The sequence below is a fragment of the Peromyscus leucopus genome, chromosome 12, assembly GCF_004664715.2.
Source record: "Peromyscus leucopus breed LL Stock chromosome 12, UCI_PerLeu_2.1, whole genome shotgun sequence".
NCBI classification, from domain to species: domain Eukaryota; kingdom Metazoa; phylum Chordata; class Mammalia; order Rodentia; family Cricetidae; genus Peromyscus; species Peromyscus leucopus.
In genome coordinates, this window is record NC_051073.1 from 4,800,389 (window position 1) to 4,816,435 (window position 16,047).

Genomic DNA, 16,047 nt, shown 5'->3' on the forward strand with positions numbered 1-16,047 from the left:
GTGTGAGGTCCAGCATGTATGTGTGAGGTCCAGCATGTATGTGTGAGGCCCAGCATGTATGTGAGGTCCAGCATGTATGTGAGGTCCAGCATGTATGTGAGGTCCAGCATGTATGTGTGAGGTCCAGCATGTATGTGTGAGGTCCAGCATGTATGTGTGAGGTCCAGCATGTATGTGTGAGGTCCAGCATGTATGTGTGAGGCCCAGCATGTATGTGTGAGGCCCAGCATGTATGTGTGAGGCCTAGGACTCAACCAGAACTACCGCCTGTCATCCCAACACGAAGAAAGTGGAGGCAGATGGACTGGGAGTTCAAAGCCATGCTCAGCTATATACTAAGTGTGAGGCTAGGCTGGATTGTGTGAGAGTCTGCCTCAACAGCAACAAAGTCCCTAAATCGAAAACAAAACAAGCAAGCAAGCAAGAAGCTGGAAGCCAACAAGAAGCCAGCAGCAAGCCACAGCATTCTAGAGTCCTTATTGCTAACAGGTCATGATCCTGAGACCCGGCTTTGAGGGGTCCTGAGCATCAGTCTCCTACCTGCCTCTTCTCTGCTGGCCCCACCCAATGCTCCCCCTCCATCCTGATCCTGGCCAGATAGGTTTCCAGACATCATCCTTCCAATCCCTGCTCTACCAACCTACTTCAGTCACACACACACACACACACACACACACACACACACACACACACACACACCCGTCCTCCCCGCCCCTTTGGGAATTCCACCCCAGAATCTATTACTGTGCGGGCTGTTTTCTCAGCTGGTGACTTCTGACTCACCCTTGGGGGTCATCTCTCTTCTCCTGACATCTCATGTGTAATGCTAACTCACCTCTCCCACTCTTCTCCAAGCCAAAAACCTCAAGCGTCCTTGACCACATTTTCAGACCACGACATCTAAGCTCTGGATCAATGGCAGACCTCGCGGGCCCTGAGCTTAGATGACTTCTCTCAACTAGCTTTGCTGCCAATCAGCACTGTTTCTTGTGCAAACCACTCTGAAATCCTTTTGACGGCACTACTGGTTTCTGCTCTTGCACAATGTAGCCAGCCTTAACAACAGTCAAAGTGCTGTTTCCTGATGATGGAGTATGATCACATGACTGCTCTGACTAATGCGGCCAGGGTTCTATGCCAAGCCCGACAGCCTCCAGTCTCTACCTCATTTCTGAACAGTTTCATCAAGACAGTGTTCTCCACCTTGAGAGACTAGGAGATAGGCAGACTCCCTGGTAGGCAGAAAGACAGGGAGGGGGGCCATGGCTGGGAATAAAGGTGGCGAATCACCAAGATGGCCGGCTTCTTCCTCACCCTCCTGATGAAGACAAAAGCCTGGCAGCGTTTGTCTCTCACCAGCAGGCTGCCTGCTGACGGACTAGCCAGTCCACACAACAGCTGCGGACCAGTCAACCATCCTGTCTGTCTTCAAACCAACCAAGCCTAGTTAGTGCAAGGGAGGAAAGCTCTTCAGAGGCTTTAAACCTCAGATGAAGCTGGATCTTCAGCTTTCCAAGACCCCTCTGCTGTGTGAGGGTCTTTCTCTCTGCTGTGTGCATGTCCACCCCCCCAGATGCCTTCCTTCAACAGCTGATTCTGTCTGCTGTGTGCATGTCCCCCCCAGATACCTTCTTTCAATAGCTGATTCTGTCTGCTGTGTGCATGTCCCCCCCAGATGCCTTCTTTCAACAGCTGATTCTGTCTGCTGTGTGCATGTCCTCCCCCCGATGCCTTCCTTCAACAGCTGATTCTGTCTGCTGTTGTGCATGTCCCCCCAGATGCCTTCTTCAACAGCTGATTCTGTCTGCTGTGTGCATTCCCCCCCAGATACCTTCTTTCAATAGCTGATTCTGTCTGCTGTGTGCATGTCCCCCCCCAGATGCCTTCTTTCAACAGCTGATTCTGTCTGCTGTGTGCATGTCCTCACCCCCCCATGCCTTCCTTCAACAGTTGATTCTGTCAGCTGGGTGCATGTCCTCACCCCCCCCATGCCTTCCTTCAACAACTGATTCTGTCTGCTGTGTGCATGTCCTCACCCCCCACGCCCTCCTTCAACAACTGATTCTGTCTGCTGTGTGCATGTCCTCACCCCCGCCACGCCCTCCTTCACCAGCTGACTCTGTCTGCTGTACTTGAGAGCTCTCTGCTGCCACCTGTTGTACTTCAGATTTTTCCTGCTTTTTACCTCTTTTACTGGCAAAGAAAAGAAACCCCTATCAGGACCCCTAGACTGTATCAACTGGGGCTGGGGAGATGGCTCAGCGGTTAGAGCACTGGCCTGCTCTAGCAGAGGACCCGTCAATTCCCAGCACCCACACAGCAGCTCACAACCATCTGTAACTACAGTTCTAGGGGATCCAACACCCTCTCTTGCTTCTGTGGGCAATTGGCATACATGTGGTATGCCAATAGATAGACACACGTGCAGACAAAACCCCCACAACACCTAACTGCTGTGGGATGTCTTTCTGTATGCTGTGAATATGTGTTGCTCTGATTGGTTGATAAATAAAGCTGCATTGGCCTATGGCAGGCAGCTTAGAGTCAGGAGGAAAATCTAAGCAGAGATACAGAGAGAAGAAAGGAGAGGAAGAGGAGATGCCAGCTGTCGTCCAAGGAACAAAGATGCCAGCAGACTGGTAACACCACGTATGGATGAATAGAAATGGGTTAGGTTATAAGAGCTAGCTAGCAAGAAAGCTTGCCATAGGCCATACAATTGGTAATTAACATTAAGCCTCTGAATGATTATTTTATAAGCGGCTGCGGGACCAGAGAAACCTTCCAGCTACACATGACAGACAGACAGACAGACAAACGACGCTTGTTTTCCAGTACAGGTGTCTCAACTTGATGCAAGGGTGCCCCTGAGCACCTGCACACATCCTGGCAGCACAAACACGTCAGGTGGAGGGGCGCCCCACTGCGGACAGCTTCCCACGGCCGACACGACGGCGGTATCTGTGCATCACCACTGCCACAGACGCAGCCGGAAGCCCAAGTGCTGCGTGCTGCTGTGACCTCTGCCGAGCAAGGCTTATGGAGAGGCTGGGAGTGGGTCACAGCGCTGTCACCAATCAGGCGGAGCTGGGCGACTGAACAGCAGACAGGCGACAACCCCCGGTACAACAGAATGGGTACAGCCGCAGGGGGCGTGCAGCTTGGCGGCGGCTGCGACCAAAGAAACAGCTCAGAGTGCGCGGTCGGGGTGGGGGTGGGGCGCTCTTTCCCTGCAACCACAGTCCTAACCACAGCACCGTCTGGGAAAGAGCGGTTATTGGCCTAAAGCAGCAAAGGAAGGGGCTGGAAGAGAGCTCGGTAGACAAGCGCGGGTGCAATCCTGAGGCCCGAGTTTGTCTCCCAGAACCGTGAAAAAAAAAAAAAAAAAAAAAAAACTGGGCACAGTGTCTGGCTCCCGTGACCACGGTGCTGGGGAGGCAGTGAGTGGTGGCTCTCAGAAGCCGAGAAGCCGGGGGGGGGGGGGGGGGGGGCAGCCAACTAGTCCAGTCAGTAAGCTCAGGTTCCAGGGAGAATACCTGTCCCAAGAAATGAGGCCTGAAGAAAACTGAGGCCGACCTCTTGCCAAACCCAGACCATATCATCACCATCACCACCACCACCACCACCACCACCACCACCACCACCACCACCACACCATCATCACCGCCACCATGGCCATCACTGCCACCGCCAACTACCACCACCACCACCACCCACCGCACACTAGCAGAGCCTCCCCGTGACAGATTATCACTACGGGACAAAGTATCACTATTTCTCAGCTATCCAGCAGCTGGACAGGACTGGTGGGCTGAGCAACCAGGTCTGTCCCTCCTCTTTGGGTGGCAAGATATACCACGTGGCTCCACCCCTTTCAAACAAAAGATTTTCATTTTTGTTTTTAATTACATGGGTAAGTGTGTCTCTGATGAGAATTTGCGCATGTGAGTGTGGTGCTGAGTCGGTCAGAAGGGGGCATCAGATCCCCTGGACCAGGAGTGACGGGCAGTTGTGAGCAGCCAGCCAGGGATGCTGGGAACAAAATACAGGCCCTCTGCAGGAGCAGGAAGCACTCCCAGCTTCTGGCCAACCTCTCTGGCCACAGGCTCCAGCCCTTTTAGCCCCGCTCTGAGTCAGCCTGTGCCCCAGAAAGAGCCACCCAGAGTCTGCAGAGAACTCCACTTAAGCACTGGGCTTGGATGTGCCTGGAGCCTGATACCGATCAGAACTTCTCACCTGTGAGGTTTCGGTTTGTGTTCTGGTTTCTCATACACCAAGACTCACCTCTGCGTCCTCAGCTCTCTGCACTCACCTCTGCACTCACCTCTCTGTGCCACCTCTGTGTCCTCAGCTCTCTGCACTCACCTCTGCGTCCTTAGCCCTCTGTGCCCACCTCTGCAGAATACCAACCTGCACACCCCAAGCAGTTTCTCAGTGCTGAGGCTTGGGGATGATGTGAGTGTCCCTTAGGGCTTTACGTGTTAAACTGAATCCCCGGCTGTGAGGTGTTCAGAGGATGAGGACGTAAGCCAACTATGGTATCCTGGGGTGAGGCCTTCTGGTGTGGCTAGGGTTACATAAGGTCATGGGGTGACATCATCTTACTTCGGAACTGTACCAGCAGGGAGGATGCCACCAAATGTGACCCCCTAGGCTGTGCCCCCAGGACCACAAGCCCAAATCAAACTGCCTTCCTTGGAACAGCTACTGGCAACCGAAAATGGACTAGCATGCCCGCCTGGGAAGACCAGCCACACAACACAACTCAGGGACAGACATGCCCCTCCCTCAACTGCAGTGGGCCACACCCCAAGACCTGCAAGGGACAGCCCACACTGTGGCTCCTTTGGGGCTCTTGACCTCTGCCCTGGGAAGCTCTGGTTACAGCGGCATCCCCAGCACTTCTCAGCCTTTGGCCAACATCAAGCGGACACAAAGCCATGGAACTCCGAAGCCTGGGAATGAGCTGGGATGACACTGGGGGATACCCATGCCTGGCCGATTGCTGGGTGTTCTCTCCACACACCTCCGCCCCTACAAAGGAAAACCACATGCTCTGTGTCTATCACCAGGATCTTGTATAATTGGATGCTACTCTGGAGACTCCCATCTAGGTTCAGAAGAAGTTGACTATGGCAGCCTATGTCCCTGGCATCCCAGAGATGATCAGAAGTGAACCAGACTTTCTCGCTGGGATCCCCAGGGCCCACACCGGACTCCGGTAAGCGCCTTGCTCAGCCATCGCCGGGGAAGGGAGCCAAGGAGGAGACCCTCAACAGGACAGTGTGACTTTGGAGCACTCAGTCCTAACTGGGGATATCTCAACCAAACCCCTCCACGCAGGGCTCAGTGCCCAGGAGGAGGCAGGGGTGGGGAGGCCAGAGGGGATGGAGGACTCCAAGGAGGCGGTGTCTCCCAGACACAACAGACGGACACACACGTCAAGTCACACAGACTGTGGCAGCACAGGTGGCATCACAGAGACCCAGCAGAGCCGAGCCCCGTGATGGCTGCCAGGCCACCTCTGGTTCTCATCTCCTCTGGTCACATACTTGGGGCACTTCTAATTGTACAATTTGAGGATGTTGGGTTGATGGAAAATTCCTTATGAGTCATTTATGCCTTCTCCCCAGGAATGCTGCTGCTAAGCTTCCCCAGGACAGTCCTGAACATACTATCCCCCCCCACACACCTTCAGGGAGATATCCTTATCTACTTGAAGGTCTTCCTTATGTCTTGGAGGTTGTAACACATAAAGAAGCCAGAGGTCTCTTTATGAGGCTATGAGACATTCTTGAAACATCCGTCCCTGTACTTACTCAGAAACAAGATATTCAATACACAGTAAAATTAAAAAGGTCAACAAGATTTGGTGGGCTAGAGGAATTGTCCACAGTTCAGATTACAAGCCTCTTCCCATTGTACACTCAGACAATTACGTGACATACAACTCTGCCCTACATAGAGACACATTGATGAGCAAAGTGTGGAGTGGAAAGATGATAAAAGTATGAGGTGTCAGGACCTCCCTCTCTTAGAGTTAGCTCATGTAGAGCTACTATAATGTCATATGACCAAGGAACAACAGAATGCCAGGATTAGACATATAAACCAATTCTATAAAGATAGAAATGTGAACATTGATTATATTATGCCAGAATTTGAATAATAACAGCAGCTTTGGCCTGAGGATTTTTTCCTGGGCACTCTGACCACTAAGAGTTAATAGTACATTGCTTGAGACATGACAAAATGCCCAGGGTGGTTGAAGATTTTGTTTTGGTCTAGTGTCCTTGAAGCAACCAAAACAACCAGCTTGAGCACAGACTGCCATATGCCTCTAGATTCTCAAAAAATTGGGTTATGGGTTTTATGAGTAAGAATGATAACTCTGTTTATTAATGATGTTAAAACTTGAGGGAAAATGATTGGAAATGGTAACTCTGTTCTGTTATAGTTTATTAATGATGACTAAAAAAGATGAGCAAAAGGAAGTGAAACACATGTCCAAATACAAAAATGATATGATCTATGTTTTGGAACATCATGAATGTATCCCTGCTAACTAAATTCTGAATAAATAAAGAAACACTCTGGCTGCTAGTCAGTAGGCTGCAAGATTCTCCTGACCACCATGGCCTGGCTCACTTCCTTCTCCCGCCGACTCCTGACATCCTCTACAGGACCCCTCCACCGCTGGGGAATGGCTCCTGCCACACAGGGACTGCACAGGCCCAAGTCAGACGGTCTCAGTTGTGAGAGGAGGAAATGGACACCATTTCCCACCCCTCACCAGACGCTTCTCCAATCGACATCAGCTCACAAAGGGAAAGCTAGTTCTCTCCAGGGGAGTCTCCCTGGGTATACTGACCACACTCAAGGGAGGCCCCACACCCATGAGCAGGTGGTCAGCACAAGTGACCTCAACAGTAATGTTGTCTCATGTGGCTTTGCCCAAGCTCTTTTCCCCCTGACCCTTTGCCCGTATATTATTGTTTACTGACAACTTTGTGTTTTCATGGTTTCTGTGGATCGTATATGCTTGTGTGTGTTTCTTATGCTTTTTCTTTTTCATTCTGTTTTCTTGTTTGTTTGCCTGTTTGTTTTCTAAAGAGAGAGAGGGAGAGATCATGGAGTTGGCTGGGGTGGGGAGGATCTGGGAGGAGTTGAGGGAAGGGAAACCATGATCAGAATATATTGTCTGAAAAAATTATCTTCAATTATATATATGCATAAATATATATGTACACACACACACACACACACACACACACACTCACATAAAGCACGTGAACATGTGCAGTCACTTGGACCACAAGGGCACGGATTCGCAAGATGGAATGGGGTGGGAGCCTGGGCCCATGACCAGCCTAAGAAGGCAGTGTGCTTGTTTGTGTGCTTAAAGTGGGTTTTCACTTTCCAGCGCCTCCTGAAGCTCAGCCAATGATATCTGATGGGTAGAAATGGCGCACATTGAAGATTACAACCTGATGTTTCGATGTATGTCAAAACTGTGAGGTCATCGTAATCAGGTTCATTAACATCACTCCTGTCCCCACACAGACCCTGCGCTCTCCCCTTTTTGTATATGAAGAAGACTGAATGAACACTGACACTTGGTGAACAATGCCTCGGGAACTGTGAGGGAGGCTCCAGGAAAGGCAGAGGGTGTTTTACCTCAGGTACATTTTGTTCCCTGGATTGTTCTTGGACATGATTTCGTGCCTCTCACAACAAACATTAACATCCAGTTTACAAGACGTGTTTACTCTTGTTGGATGTCAGATCACAGCTCTAGAAGCCAATCTGGTGAAAGGGTGTGCTGGGTGCTGTCCTCGGGGCACCCTGAGTCTGGATATGGCTCTCTGCCTCGCTTTCCTGCTCTCCCAGACAAAATCTACAGAGCAGGCCAGGCAACTGTGTTGAACTGATCTTTCCTGAGAAAGTTCTGGGAAAGGACTGCTCTGCCCGTGTTTAGCATGTGCTTCCTGGGGTTATTTACATGTTTTTCTGTAGCCAAGAAGCTTCCTTGGATCATCACTTTGTTTCATTCAGGTATAAAGCACACTGAAACTGAAGTACAGTTGTCTACAGCGTTAGACTGTATCTGCCCCATTTTTTCAGGTCCTCAGATCCCAGGTCTCTCTGATACAGAACTGCATAGGTCAATGAAAGTCCAAAGAACACCTTTTTCTTAAAAAACCAGAACTTGAGCCCCTGGCTGAGGCAAGCGTTTCTTCCGAACCCTCCTCCACATACCGTGAACATCGTCTTCAGCATCAGACTCTTCCAGAGAGACCTGAGGCTGGGCTCTCACCTCCAGGTTTCTGCTCAGCCAGCTGGTTTGTTCCAAGGAGGAGCCAGCAATGGTCCCTACCGCTTCCAGGATTTTCTGCGTGATTTCCTGGAGAGCCAGCAGAAGCAAAATGGGACTCAGTTAGGCAGAAGGAAAGCTAAGGTCCAGTAGAAACAGGGTACAGGCTACCATCGGGAGCCACTGCGGCAACATCAGACTTAATAAAAGATTCTCTACCTAAAAGATACCAAATAAAACAGTGTCGTTCTGACTGGCCACGCTCCAAGTCTTCACTCAGCACCTGGGGCTAATGGCTGCTGTTCTCTACCAGCCGGCAGACATAAGAGACAGAGCTCAAAGTCAGCAGGACTGATAGGAAAGCTGTACCTGCACCCTTTACTAAGCTGCTGCATCAACCCTACCACGCTAGGACGAAAGGGGGACATGGAGTCACTCATGCTGAAACCCTCCTCACTGGCAGGGTGGCAACACTTTCTCTGCCTTAATCCTCAGGCAGAAGCAAAGCAACATGGACCAATTGCATTCTGCTCCTGTCCTGCCTCCCCTTGCGCTCCTGACAGGGAGAACCTCTGGGGCAATTTTATCCTTCGGTTTTGTTTTCCGGAGTCTTTCTCTGTCTTCAGAACCACTTACTCTAGTTCATGGGACGAAGTATTACCTTACTCTAGAACCACAATAAAGCCAGTCAAGATCTGTGTAAATCACGCAGTGTGCAGTAGCGCATGCTTGAAATCCCAACACTTGGTAGGCAGAGAGAGGAGCATTTGAGCTGGTGCTACACAGGGAGACTCCTCTCTCTCAAAGTTGTCTTTAAGATAAATGGCTCTGGAGTTGTTATTTGCATGAGAAATACATCTTTCAGTAATATAAGACGAAACAAAATTAAGTAAACAAAGTTGGCTAGACTGGGGTGACATGAGCAGACATTTGCAATCAGGAGCATTGTCAGACGAGCACGGTGTAAACATGAGGACCTGAGTTCGAATCTCCAGCACCGACGTGGTTGAAAGCATGCCTGTGACTCCAGCATTGCGGGGCATGGACAGAGAGGGGACCACTGGCCTCGCTGGAGGCCAGTCTAACTCCAGGTTCACTGAGAGGCTCTGTCTCAAGGGAGTAAGGCAGAGAGCAGCTGAGGAAGACAGCCAATGTCCTTCTTTGGCCTTAGCATGTGTGCACATGGTAGAACACACATGTGCATACACCATACACACAGACACACATACACAAAAAACAAACAAACAAAACTACCCCAATAAATTCTTTAAAAAGGAGACAGACAGACAGACAGACAGACAGACACACACACACACACACACACACACACACACACACACACGGTGTCTGCTCAGGGGCTGGGATGTAACCCAGTTGTTAGAGGACAGCATGAAGCCCCCCGGGTTTGATCTCCAGCACTGCACATAGCCAGGTATGGCACACACCAGCAATCCTAGCATTAGAGAGGGGAGGCAAGAGGATCATGAGTTCAAGGTTTTCCCCAGCGTCAGAGAGTTCAAGGCCAGGCTGGGATCCATGAGACCTTGTCAAAAAAGAAGAGTCTGGTCAGTAGCTAGATTCACAGGATGCCTGAGCAGGTTCCTACCACTACCACCATGTGTCACCAATGAAGAGTATCGATGTCCTCTGACATCTGAGAACGTAACAACCCTAGTGTGGCGTGAAGATCCAGGTTCCACAGGACTGATGCAAACCCTGACTGTGGACGGCTGGGACGATGCAGACCCACGGCTGCTGGCTCTTGGGTCGTGTTCACTTCCCTCAACAGCCATTTTGCCACGCCTGTCTGACCCGGCATCTTTATGGATGTCAGGGAATATGAACTTAGATGAACACTAGTTTCTACTTGTCCAGAAGTTCAGACATCATCAGTGGCAGCTGAAACCCACAGCCAAGATCTCTCACCTCTACTTAGACACAGAAGTCTGGTGAAAGGGGAGGCACGGGGCCCTCACCTGGATTGCCTTTCCTGCTGACAGGAAATTTCAATACCACTGTTGAAACCAGAATTGCCTGAAGAGACAATCCATGCTATGCAAAAGTTATCTCAAACAAGGATGTCAGGTATGGTACATAAACTGTGTTTACTCACTTTGGGCAAAATGACCTATGACCTGGAAGTTCCAGTTCTCTCATGAGTGAAAGTTCCTGAAGAGAAGCTGTCTCTTCTGTGAAGAGAACTCCAGGGAGGAGTCTCTGTCTGCAGAGACTGATGGACTGATGGGAGTTATAGTGGAGACACTACAATTTTCATGTTCAGAGGCTAATTACTTTATCTTGGGCTGTTTTTAGCTTCTGGAATGGCCATTCCTTGCCCAACTCCGTATCTGAACTAACACCTCATGATAATAGTTAAAGACCTCTCAGGAGCTATTAACTCAGCAGAACCCTGGCGTCCACCAATCCAGGAGCTAAGGAAGCTCTCAGACAGCCTCCTGGGCCTAGAGCACACTCCGCCATCTCTTTGTAACCCGCCTTCTGGTCTACCCACCAATGTATTTTAAAGTTGTCTTGATTTATGACTTCCTTTGTTCTGAAAAACTGTAAAACCTTCATGAAACTGCTTCCGAGCTGGAACATGGGACTTGTGGTAACCTAAACCTGTGTTCCCGGGCCATGTCATTCAATGGATCCTGTGGTGATATCATGTCCCCCAAAATATTGTACACCCTAGTAAACTTATCTGGGGTCAGAGAACAGAACAGTCACTAGATACAGAGGCTAGAAAATGGTGGCACTCACACGCCTTTAATCCTAGCATTCCAGAGGCAGAGATCCATCTGGATCTCTGTGAGTTCAAAGCCACACTGGAAACAGCCAGACGTGGTAACAAGAGCCTTTAATCTCAGGACGTGATGGCAGGAAGCAGAAAGGTATATAAGGTGTGAGGACCAAGAACTAGAGCTGGCTAAGCTTTTAGACTTTTGAGTAACAGTTCAGCTGAGATCCATTGGGATGAGGACTCAGAGGCCTCCAGTCTGAGGAAACAGGATCAGCTGAGGAATTGGCAAGGTGAGGTGTCTGTGGCTTGTTTTGCTTCTCTGATCTTGCAGCATTCACCCCAGTACCTGGCTTCAGGTTTGTTTTCATTAATAAGACCCTTTAAGATCCGTGCTACAGGCTCCAGTATAAACGATCTCTCGTTCTCTTTAGGATGACAGCTGTGATTTTTTACACACTTCTCATTGCTAAGCCCGGACAGCACCCCTCATAGACCCACCACACAACTTTGCTCACAAAAGGAAATTCTTTAACCTTCGCATATGAGTCACACTCTGAGGATGTCACTTGGAAGCCACAGCACCACCGTACCGTGCACACAGCTGTTGTGAGGACAGTAAACAAGACCCGCCTTTGAGAAGCTCTTATCCACACTTACCTTCCCTGAGAGTCCCTTTCTCCCCTGAGCCTTGCGCTTAGAATCTGCACTGCAGTTTCTCTTAATAAGCTACAACAGTGTTACCCTGGTTTGTCCTAAAATCTTCCTGTGTAGAAGCCAAGAGTCCTGGCTTGCCTGGACGCAGCTTCCAGGGGAACAAAACTCCTCAGACTAAGCTGGTGACGGCTCACACCTCCACCCGTGTATCTGAAAATGCCTTGAGTCTTGGCTGTCTGAGTTCTATAACCATGCAAACTTCATGACGCCATCTCTCCACTGGACCACGGTAGTGAGGACAACCCAGGCCAGTCACTCTCCCCGCCGACTCCCTCTGAGGTGAGGGCGGTGTTCTGTGTGATCCTGTGAACACAGCTGCACTACTTGTAAGAACACATCTGTTGTAGAGGTGAGAGCCCGGTGCCCCCCGGGCAATCAGCTGGTGGGTAACTTGGGTTCGCCCAAGGCAATGACCAGAAGGAAGGGCCATAGCAGGGACTGTGGTTGAGAGGCGCCTCCAGGAGTCTCGGGGCCGAGCCATGGGTGTGACACTCAAGTTCTTCCTGGTATACAGTTCTGAAAATTCTCGATGGCGATGAGCCAGCCTGCTTCCATCTTGGGCTTAGTAGCCACCTTACAGGAAAGACAAACTAGGCCCATTCCTGTTTAGGACTGACCTCTGTTTCTCAAGGATTGGGCTGTGCCCCACCTGTAACCTTAACTACAAATGGTTCGGTACCTCCTGTTCCAGGAAAGGGTAGCCATGTCTTTGTTCCAAAAAGTTATTAGAACCATCTTGCAGCACTATCTTTGTTTCAAAAGGCTCTTAGGACTGCCTTGTTAGGACCACCTTGCAGTCATGTCTGTTTCAGGAGGTCGTTAGACTAACTTGTTACGCTCATGTCCTGTTCCTGGAACCCTGCCTATTTTGCCCGCCAAACCCCCATTGGAAACTGCCTTCTGCTGAGCCTGTAAAAACCTTGTCTTCCTCACATCTGATGCTGACCTCTCAAACCCCACCTTAGGGGGAGGCCGCCCGTGCTTTAATTAATTTGGCCACGATGGTTTGGGTTGGTAGTCTTTCTCATCCAATCTTTGGGATTAACAGATAGCACTCCCCAAAATCCTTAAAATACAAAACGATAAATGTCCTTCTGAATGTTAATAATCTGACCAGTGTCTGCGAGTCCCTGGAGCGCTTCAGGGATGCAAAGACCAGGGCGGGAAGAGAGGGTTGAAATGTGCAGCCCTGCCCCTCAAACTCTCAGGGTGGCTCTGAGAGTTGGACTGACCACTGACAGCCAGTACCCCACTCAGCTCCTTCATGCGGGAGCTTCCACAGCCCTTCAAGGGGTTGTTAACCAGCCCTGGGAGGGGAGAGCCCGCAGACCGACAGTGGGGTCCTGGAAGGACAGTGTTGGGCAGTGGCTCTTCACCTCTGGTGTCCTTGGTAACAAGCTGCCACTGTGCTTCCAAGCTGTCCAGTTAGAGGAGGGACTGGGAACCCCAACTTACAGTCCAATGAGAAGCTCAGACAAAGTCACCCGGGGGCTGGCCAAGGTGGCACAGTTTGTGATCTCAGCACTCTGGAAGCTGAAGTGAGAGGGCTGCCCACAGAATGAGACTAGCCTGGGCTACGTCGGGAGACTCAGTTTCAAAGAAACAGAACAATACCCCACCCCCCCAACACTCCCCCTCAACCCGGGGCTTGTGATTAGCACCTAAGGGACAATCACTGGTAATGAGCCCCACAAGGTGACAACTAAGGATGAAGTGCACTGGCCACTGCATCCCTGCCTCTCCATCTTGACCCTCTCTGGCTCTGCATGAGCCTCTTTATTTTCTCGCAACATGGCAGTGGATAAACATCTTCATGACATGGGCCTCACAGTATCACTGAGCTGCGCCAACTGTAATACCGTCTCACCAGAACCGGACTGTGCCCCTCAAGTGAGGACACCCACAGAACCAGTATGGATGCCACAGCCAGACCACATCTTAGCCAGGACTGCCATGACCACCTCTTGCCCCTGCCTCAATTATTGCTCTACATAAACCTGAAGTGCCCGTCAGGGCTCTGAGGATGGACTTGGGGCCACCGGAGCCCTTTGTCTGCCCTCTTGGCTGGTGTACTGGGACCAGTGGCTGAGCCTAGCTCAAATGGGGATTCTAGTAGTTTCTTTTCCCATTGCTGTGACCGAGCATCTGACAAGAAATAAGTAAGGCAGGGGGGAGGGGTTTTCTGGCTAACAGTTGGAAGGAATAGCTCCTGGGGAGGACATGGTAGCCTGGAGAGGACATGGTAGCCTGCGGAGGCCAACTGGATGTCCTCCATTCATCTCAGAAAGCAGAGAGTGAACCGGAAGATGATGTCAGTAACACACTTCTCCAGAGAGACTCCCACTCCACAATCACCAAGAACAGTGCCACCAACCAGGACCTTGATTTCAGCATACAGCCTGTGGAGGGCCGCGCAAGTGCTTTCCGGGCTCGCACAAGGCCCTGGGATCCTTCCCTCCTCTAGTTTTGGCTTCCTACGGTTATACGATGCTGAGAGCGAAAGCGGGTTGCCTCCAGAGCTGGGCCTCACCTCCCAGACCCTGGCTGTGCCCAGAGACTCATCTCAGTAACCGGGGCTGTCACCAGGGCTGGCGGCTCAGCCTCCGGGTGTGTTTGCTGGCCGCGACTCCGACCTTTCTAGAAGGCACATCACTGCTTTGGGCAAACCAGAGACAACTAAGAATTTCTCTCCAACTATTTTAACCAAAAGTATCCATACATCCACTTTCCTATTTATATAAATATATTAATTACTTTATGGGCAAGTGTTCTAACCCAAAGCCAGGTCTTGTGGCAGGGCCTCTAGTAACCCTGGTGACCGTGGATGGACAATTCATGACAGTGTCACATGGACGTGTCACTTCTCGAGTTGACGCTGATGGCTCACTGGCTTTGGACAAGAGAGTGTCAGGAGGCAGACAGGATGAACTGCCTAGCAAATCAGACAAGTCCATCTGCCTAGAAGATCCCCAGGTCAGCCAAGCGGCCTGGAGAAGCCAGAGACCAGTCAAGCGGCCTGGAGAAGCCAGAGACGGGCCAAGCTGGCTGGAAAAGGCAGAGACCGGCCAAGCGGCCTGGAAGAGGCTCACATCAATTGAGTAGCCAGGAAACAGATACTCAACAATCCTCCATCTGCCTGCAGGCTGTCAGTGGTCCAGGTCCCCAGCTGTCACCCACGCTGGGGTGGGCTCCGGGGTGCAGCTGTCTTTGAGTCATTTCTGCCCCTGTAGCCCCTCACCCATACGCCTGTACGCAACCCCTGTAAAACTCAGCGGTTCACCAAGTGGGACTCTGGTGGGTCCCTTCTCTTGGTCTGTCATTGTTCCTGTCTGGGGCTAGAGGATGTTTGCTCATGTCTCTCAGGAACAGCATCACAGGACAGATACAAACTGAATTCTAGAGGGTTGTAATTAAGTGCTATATTCTTATCAGAATTTTTAAACTCAAGAAATGTAATTTTGTTTTTTCTTTTCTTTTTCAAATTAACTAATTTATTTTTTATGTATATGACTGCTCTATATGCACGTATGATAAAATTCCTGGCCACTCCCCCAGCTACATGACTGCACATGCGCGGTCCAGAAGCCAAGGAAGAGGCTTAGTCATCCCAGGGCCTTACGTCCTACACCATCCATGTAGGGGATCATGTAATCGATGCCCATGCATGGCATATGCACATGTGTGAAGGGAATCTATAAAAAGCGGGCTCCATCTTATCCCTTCTCTCTCGTCCTGCACAATCATTTCCCACAGGCCTAGCACCCCCTTCTGTTCTCTTCCCCAATAAACCCTTACAGTGGGTTTTGTCGTGCCTCGTGGCTTTTCTTGCACAGTAAACAGCGCTGCCTAATGAATAACAAACACAGCGCCACATAATAACTAACAATGTACAGCTGCACTCCAGAAGAGGGCACCAGAGCTCATTACAGATGCGTGAGGGAATTGAACTCAGGACCTCTGGAAGAGCAGCCAGTGCTCTGAACCTCTGAGCCATCTCTCCAGCCCCTATTCTTTCTTTTTCTTGTCCCTAGCCTGAAGTGGACACAAATATGTCAACAGTGGATTTAAAAAGCACCAACAGCACACACATCACTAAAGCCCTCTAGGAATTATAAAAGTTCTAAACTACACTGGGAGAGCTGTAAACCACTGGTTTTATAGAAATGATTTGTATCTAATTAAGCTGGCTATAAAAGGGGGCACTATTCATATTCTAAGAACAAAACTTAATGCACATACAGAAAACCAGAATCTAGGAATCGAACTACCTCAAGAC

At 50.3% G+C, this 16,047-nt stretch overlaps 1 protein-coding gene across 4 annotated transcripts in view; it reads right to left on the bottom strand.

The window, feature by feature from the left end:
- The window catches only part of Dop1b (DOP1 leucine zipper like protein B), a 107,363-nt gene that overhangs the window by 13,661 nt on the left and 77,655 nt on the right, over window positions 1-16,047 (bottom strand). For 3 of the 4 annotated variants that reach the window (XR_005092496.1, XM_028879981.1, XM_037209630.1), the window contains one exon: window positions 8,260-8,404. Coding sequence is in view for 2 of the 4 variants with exons in the window: in XM_028879981.1 (XP_028735814.1) it covers window positions 8,260-8,404 (145 nt within the window). In the remaining 2 variants the exon portion in view is untranslated. The remainder of the gene's footprint in view (window positions 1-8,259; window positions 8,405-16,047) is intronic. The other variant, XR_005092497.1, reaches the window with a different exon arrangement.